The sequence below is a fragment of the Fusarium odoratissimum genome, assembly GCF_000260195.1.
Source record: "Fusarium odoratissimum NRRL 54006 unplaced genomic scaffold supercont1.52, whole genome shotgun sequence".
Taxonomy (NCBI): Eukaryota; Fungi; Ascomycota; class Sordariomycetes; order Hypocreales; family Nectriaceae; genus Fusarium; species Fusarium odoratissimum.
The window spans coordinates 74,324-82,460 of NW_022158732.1; the positions used below are offsets into that span (position 1 = coordinate 74,324).

At 37.5% G+C, this 8,137-nt stretch overlaps 1 protein-coding gene across 1 annotated transcript; it reads right to left on the minus strand.

Moving 5' to 3' along the window:
* Window positions 1-3,359: 3,359 nt before the first annotated feature.
* Window positions 3,360-5,840, minus strand: FOIG_15428 (uncharacterized protein). The gene has a single exon (XM_031216788.1). The coding sequence runs from the start codon at window positions 5,600-5,602 to the stop codon at window positions 3,410-3,412; it is 2,193 nt and encodes a 730-aa protein (XP_031053480.1). The 5' UTR covers window positions 5,603-5,840; the 3' UTR covers window positions 3,360-3,409.
* Window positions 5,841-8,137: the final 2,297 nt, after the last annotated feature.

The window sequence follows — 8,137 nt, forward strand, 5'->3', positions numbered from 1 at the left end:
CAAACCGCACCGGCGGAGAAGCAAACCGCCCCAGAAGAGAAACAAACCGCACCGGCAGAGAAGCAAACCGCCCCATCGCAGAAGCAAACCGCACCAGCGGAAAAGCAAACCGCCCCAGCAGAGAAACAAACCGCACCGGCGGAGAAGCAAACCGCCCCAGCGGAGAAACAAACCGCCCCAGTAGGGAAACTAACTATTCCATCAGAGAAATCAACTATCCCAGTAGAGAGACCAACCGTCTCAGAGGAGGAACCAACCATCCCAGCGGAGGTAACCCAGACAGAGGCTGCTCAACAAACTGCACGCTCCAGTGGGGGTAGTAAAACTGGTGGAGGTAGAGAATCTGGGGGCTTTATTTCTGTGTCGAATTTGGAGACTGAAACTGTTACTGGCCCTGGCATACCAACTACGTCCGGACCTATTGAGATTACGCCAAACGAAGGGGGGCATAATCATATGATTGACAAAGCTGTGTTGTATATACTACCTCTTTTAGCGGCAATCATGGCATAAGATAGAATGGACTTACTTTATGTAAACTTTCTTTCCTCCTTTGTTTAATTATAACTTGACACAGGAGATGGCTTTAACAGTATCATCGATGAATCGCGGAAAGAATATATCAGGCTTCGAGAACTTTAGACCTCGCATGCACTATCTCTTGACACTTAGTCGTGATGCAGACCCAAACTCTGCCGAGTACAAGGCTGGAAAATTCAGGGAGTACTAACTTGTCTATACTTCGAGAAGCTGGATTAGTCTTAGCTCTGTCTTCTTTAAGACTCTGGGCAATTATAGACCTACTACTACCTATTGACTTATATTTAAGAATACTTTCAGGATGCATGATAAGTTTGAACTCGTCCCTGAGAGACCAGAGTACATAGAAATACAGAAAGGTTGAAGCTGAAGCTATTAAAATGATCTCAAGTGAAAATAAAGTGAGCTACCTCGCTGTAATAAATGAGCTTGTGGACTAGGCTATCAGAGACGTAAAGTCCATAGCCTAATTATTTAATCTCTTTATCTCTTGTAATTTTTATAACCAGCAGGCAATTTAGCACTGGTCTCCCCATGCAACTCATACCTCGGCTCATTATTGTGTTTCACCTCACCGCCATCTGTCATTAGTAGCAAAGATATTTTATTCTTCCTCCGTATTATAAGCCAAGGGAGAAGGCCTATTGCCCCGATGCCGCCAATAACAGATCCGACTGCGATCCCAGCTTCAGCATCTACGCTAAGGGAGCTTATTAACGAGCTTGTCGAAATAGCACCGGGGTCCGTTGATATGACTGCTATCGAGGTTGAAGTACTATTAACAGAAGCAACATCGAGGTGTGTTAATGAGGCTGTTATCGAGGTTAAAGTCTTATGCATTGCTGTGGTGGTCGTAGAGGACTCGTCAACGGATGAACAAGTACCAAACTCACTTTGGCACCTGTTTAAATCCAAATGTCGGCGACATTTAAAAGAGTTTAGGAGAGCTAATTAAGGCAATCTAGCTCTACTTGGATTTATTTCAAAGAAATACCCGATCACATATACCTATTACTATAATACATCGAATTCTTACTATAATACCCCTTTTCATAGCAGCAGTCTCTAAACTCGCCCCCTTTATATATAATATTACTTAAGGAACCTATATTATATAATCCTAAGGTATTAATAAGCTGCCTATTAGGTATTAATACCTTGGCATAGTATATTATAATCTTTCTATAAAATCCTCTTTCAAAGTAATAGTTATTAAAAGTAGATATAAGATATATTATATTAGTCTTAGAATTAAAATTATAATTATTATCTTTACTAATAGGGGTTAAGTATAATAAGATAAGAAAGGATAAGCTAGGATTAGTTAAATATAGTTTAGGGTTTGGATAGGTAATCTATAAGCTTATAGTTCAAAGCCATAAGAGAATAAGGCCAAGGCTAAAGAGAATATCCATAGAAAATACAGCAGGGAAAACTCTACGGCAATAAATTGCATATTTGGCACTAGCAAATAACACAGATAAAATCCTTCTCTATCCTAGCAGGGCACAATGCCTTTATAATGGCCCACTCTTTAAAACAACGCTGGCAGAAGCGCCGAGGTTAATTTGCCACGTTTCCCCTTATCCACTCTAACTTGTCTCCGCCCCCAAGGGAACGTCAGCGGTCGGGTGGTGGGTCGAGACAGCCGATCCGTCATTCTCACGGCGGCCTGGTAACGCATTTATCCAACATCCTCTTATAATTAGGACCTCCATGCCTACATATGAGTAGCGTTCCTTAGTCTTCCACAACAAAATGTCAGCTTCAACTTGAAGAACTCGTCATATAGCGAACAGGAAGACAAAATGAACCCTTGCTGTGTCGACTAAGCTAAGAGTGGATCTGATTCGGACGCTTAGCTGAGAAGGGAGAGTCGTGTAAGCGCTAAGGACTGTTTAAGATCTGCATGGTCACTTACTTCTGTACTACTGGCGGCGGCTATAATTATTATTAATGAGCTAAGGCAATATTAATTAGGGTAGGTAGTCCACCCTAAATAAAATAATGCCAGCATGTTCTTGCTTTACTTCTACTTGGTTTTGTACTTTCCACTCTTAACGCCCTACTAGTTATTGTTATAGTAAATTAGCAAAACAGAAAAGAACTTACTGAAAAAAGGGGAGCTCCCTGGACATTCAGCAGGGATGCGACCATGGAGTTCACTCAGAGAGTCCAAACTTCTTCAGACCAAGTCATAATAGCACTAACTTTTAACCACGCGAAAAATGATCCGGTCCCGGGTGGTCTGAAAATAGGACCCGAGGTCCAAGTCTGTCTTTTTGAAGTCAATTATCTTCCTAGTAAGGAAGAACCATGGGATGTCATTGCTGGGCTTATCGACTAAAGATAGCTAGTCACAGTAGACCATGATCTTGCCATCAGGAGAATTGCCAATTGTCATCTAAAAGTAGAGAGTGAGAATACAATAGAGAAGGTACTTGAACAAACGTTGAACAATAATATGCGAAAAAGCGAATCTGTAATGCGTACTGGCTACAAGAGATTTGACTTGGAAGTAGAGAGCGTTGAGGTTAAGTCTTGAATCAGTCCACCTTTTCCATCATGAGCCTCCTAGTTCAGGGGAGCCAAAACTCAGCTGACTTGTCGTGATGCACAAAGAGCCTCTCGATAGGAATAATATAGGATTCACTCATAGGTTATAGGTTATAGGTCATGGGTAGTGGGTTCGGATTTCAGTGGACGTTCAGATGAGTCGTCAAGGGCCACGTAAATTACATGTCTAAAAAACACATTGTGAGCCCCTTTAACCTCAGAACTAGACAAAGGCGATTACAGTAATAACTAGAGTTATTCAAGGCCTTTTCTTGGAAATTCAATAGCATTTATACAATTATAAATTCCCTTTTCAAGGGCTAAGCCTCTGCTTAACGCCTGCCGTCTTGTGACCATCCCACCGATTGTAATCCTCAACTCTAAACTCAAAAATACCACTCCCCGGTCGCTCTTCTACTGCACGGATTCTGCTTCTTCCATCCCCGTTCTGGTCTAGATCTATCCCCTTCGTCGTTTTAGCAATTGCCGAGAAGGTCATCTGGCGAACCTCTTTCACTCCATCCTGCCACATAACTAGAAGCCCATATGCCACACCCACAACTCCAACAATAAACGACGCCGCATATACCGCTACAAGGACCTTCCAATTGTAGAAGAAGTAACTGCCTGTGCGCATGCGAATACATGGGTATTTGGTATTGGGCCCACCAGGGCCCCTGCCTGAGAGCTCGTTTGGGTGGGAGGCCCATGCCACAGCAAGAAGTAACGGGTCCGAGAGAAGAGATATAAGCATATCCTCGTAGAGTTTTTGCACTGCGCCCTCAAAGTCGGGGACTGGTAAAGATTCAGGACGGGCCACTAGTTTGGAAGTTGTGATTGCTGAATGCGCGATAGGTCCCGGTAGTTGAATCGATCCCTGGAGAAGATCGCGGAGCTTCTTGCCTAGGGAGTGATACGCTGCTATTTTGCGGTAATATTGCCAGTCCTTCGGGAAAACATAGTTCTCTACAGGTTCGGCAAGTATTGGGTCGAGAGTTCCATCGCTGGCAGACTCATTAACGTATGTTGTGTTGATAACTCTTTGTATATAGTCTCGATAAGTGACTTCGTATGATTGGCGACCACCTGTATAATTCAGATTGACGGTATAGTTGGTTTCCCAATGCTCACAAACAGTAATAACAGGCGTATAATCTTGATCCCAGCCCTTCATGCTACGGTTCTTTGCATGCTGGGCATCTATATCATCCACCTCGACGTAGCCCATCCAAAGAGCTGGTTCTGTTCTGAAAGCACCCAGGTTTTTCGGAAACGGAGGCTTCTGTACCGGTTTGTTGTTCTCGTCCACTGTAATCTGGTTCGTTTTGTATTCTCCCCAGTTTGCAACGCTATAAAAACTAGCGTTTCCAGCAGGTATCATCTCGGTCAAATTGAAGGGCGTTTCGTAATCATTGAAGCTGCTCATTGTCGAGTTCGCACCTTTGGCAAGCTGCTCGCACTTGTATCCAGGCCCTAAAAAGTGAATGGTCGTAGAGCAGTCCCAGCCTTTTCCACATATCTCCGTAGCCACCTCGTCTCTCTGGATTGGCTGCCCTCCAGACAAGACCCTGGAGGCAATGGAATCAAGCGGTGGGGCAGCCTTGAGCCAGTAATCGAAGTGATAAGGGGAATCCCGGTCTGCCATCACCTCGTTAAACATCGAGATGGAGATCCCGCGCATGGTCTCATTCATAGCCCTTTTATCATCGTCCCAGCTTTTCTTGGCGTCATTGCTAAAGTTGAGGGTTCGGATAGATGTGCAGTTTGAATGTTCGCCTCTTGTGTCAGTCACCACGTTTAATGTTGCTGAAGTGAAGATGACTACGGCAGGTGATAGCCAAATGTATATAGCAAGGACCATAGCAAAGGATGACTTCTTCCACGCCTCTTTATTAAAGAGCTCAAAAATATTGTGGGTCGCGCCGAACAGAGAGTCGATAGCATGGACTGTATAACTGTTTCGGCTAACAGCTCTCCAGGCTACTTGCTCATAAGCTGTTAGTACAGCAACAACAAAGCTGGCTTTTGCAGTAAAGGCTAGAAATTGACCTAGCCGTAACCACCATTGCTGGTTTGTCGCTATGCGATTGTGGAGGTGAACATAGAGAATATGATGGCCGACGGCCGCTGCAGCCCCAAAAACGAGGCATACTACCATGCACCATTTACTTTTCACAAGCCTTAACCACGATGGGTCTTTGGGAGGTTGCGTTGGTGTAATGGGCTGGTAGACACCCAGTCCAGTGGACAAGTTATGTGCCCGGTCAGCGGCTAGCAAGTCCACCTGGCTGTGTTCTCTGCCGCCCGAGGCAAAAGAGTCGTGCAAATTGGGGCTAAGACAAGGAGAATCAACTTCAGACCGGGGCGTCAAATATGAGCCCTCTCTACCGATGGTGGTACTGGCAGGTGATGGGGCAATGTTGGGTTGTTCTTCGAAGCGAGTGAGACTGATGCTCTGGTATTCCTGGGAGGACCCAGAGAAAGACGCGGGTGCTGCCCGCCTCATCTTGTCTATGCGGTTTATCAGTCAGGTCTAAAGGATTATGCCTCAGAATGTAAGCGTCAGTTTGAGGGATAAAGCGCAAGAACAGACGGTTGGTTAATAGTGGGGATTTCTCAATTGCTCTTGGTTGGGCCATGTGTTAAGAATATGAGTAGCGATGGCCCTGATTTGCGACATTGGAGCGCCAGCTGTGATTTCGTTCATTTGAAATTTCTCTCTCTGGAGAAAAATCAGACTTGCAATTTAAGGCCGGGAAAGAAAGAGGGGGCGGGTTTTCGGCCCCCAATGTGACGTGACTTATGCATAATATTCCTTTACAGGGACCCTGCTGCGAAAATAACACATCTAACTCTGGTTTTTAACTGCCTAACTATTACTTATACTAGTAATTCTATAGTTAAAAAAAATAAAAAGTATAATCTTACTTAAGTTATAAAGATATATAATCTATTATAACCTTAATTATTTATAATTTATATTTTTATAAGTCTTCTTTAGCCAACTATATTAAAGCTTACTTTATTAATATTTATTAAGTTAAATAATAATAATAAAAATTATAAAATTCTTTATTTTATATTAGCCTTTAAATATTATAAAATAATAATAATAAAATTAATAATTAATTTTTTTTTAATTTAAGTTTATAAATTAGCCTTAAAAGATATATTTAAGTATTTCTAAAGTCTAATATAATTTAAATATTAATTACCCCTTAGGAGGTAAAGCTTTATTAAGTTAATATTATTATAATTAGCTGCCTTAATTATAGCCTAAACCTAGCTATATATAAGCTAGCTAGAGAGTCTTACTTTTTAGCTAGCCCTAATCTTCTTCTTATAACCTACTTTAAAGAATACTATACTTTAATTATTTTAAAGGTAAAAAACAATAATAAGAAAAAGACTATAAAAAGATAATAAATTCTAATAATCTTAATTATAAGCTAAGTATAAACAGCTAGTTAAGTTTAATTAAGATAAGGTCTTAGTTATAAGATAAGGAATTAAGTAATTAGTTTAATAGTATTAAATACAAAGATAAAAGATATAAAATTAAATCTAAAAAAGCATATATAAGCTAAAGTCCTAAAGGGAATCCATCCCTTTATATAATAAATATAGTTTTAAATAGAGAAACTAGTCTATACTAGGTTTATATTTATAAATAGCATAGGGCATTTAAACTAAGCATATTAGTTATTACATCTCTTAATAATTAAGTAATATATATTAGGCTTATTAATATAAAGAAGTCTTATTAATAGCTAGTAAGCTAAGTTTATAAAAGTAATAATAATTATAATTTATATATTAATAAATAAATATAGTAATTAGTAAGGTTATTATAGGATTAATAGTAATTATAATAGATTAATACTAATTATAATAAATTACTTATAATTATAAAGTCTTAGTACTAATTTATTTTATAGGGGGTATAGTAATTAGTGGAAAATGTGGGGTGCACGTGACGGAAGCGCTGGGGTTATAACACTTTATATCTATTATTATAGACATCCATCTAAGCCCACTAATAAAGCTCAGACTTTTTACCCTAGAATGCTTACTATAGCTATTACAATATCTAATACACTTTTATAATAAGTTATTTAATTTAACTTTTAATTATAATAACTAATAGTATTTTAATTATATAATTATAATACTTATTATTTAAAGAAGCCTATAACTACTTAAATATAATAAGGCATATTTAATAAAATACTATAATATAATTTATAAGATTAATTAAGTTATTAAAAAAGATAATTATAATAAGCTTTATAATATAATAATAAAAATTAAAATAATTAAAAAAAAAAGAAAATAATACTAACTATATTAAATTAATACTTTTTAATTATAAGATCCTCTTACTTATATAGCCTTATTGTAAGCTAATTAATAAAGGCTTTTTTAATCTTAAGCTAAAAGAACTTAATAAGCTTAAAAGGAAGTTACTTAAAAGGATAAATATAAGCTAGAGGAAGAGGGAATTTATTAAAGCTCTTTGCCTAGGCGGCTTATATAATAAGTAGCTTAAGGCTATTAAAAAACAGGCTGAGAGGGTATTAAAGTTAATTAAATAATTATAATATAATATAAATTAAAGAGGGGTAATTATAAGGTTTTATAAGAGGAAATTATATTAGGTTTTATATAATTTAATTATTTAAAATTAAAGATTATTAGTATTAGTAATATAAATAAGATATAATAAGATTATAAGATATAATATATTTTATTAAATAGAATTTATTAATTACTAAGTAATATATTATTTTATTTAAGTTATTTATAGTTTTATTATATTATTATTCTTATAATATTATTAACTAACTCTTTTAAAACCTCCCTTAATTACTTAAATTTATTATTATTAAATAAGTATATTAAATATACTTAGGCTATAACTTTAATTAATTTAGCTTTTATACTTAGCCCTCTTTTTATATTATATTAGATATATATATATTATATTATATTATTTTCTTATTTCTTTTCTTTTAATTTTTATTTTTTACTAATAAGATAT

Bases quoted from the DNA above. Each gene is read 5' to 3' on its own strand.
- FOIG_15428 (XM_031216788.1), bottom strand. From the start codon at position 5,602: ATGAGGCGGGCAGCACCCGCGTCTTTCTCTGGGTCCTCCCAGGAATAC.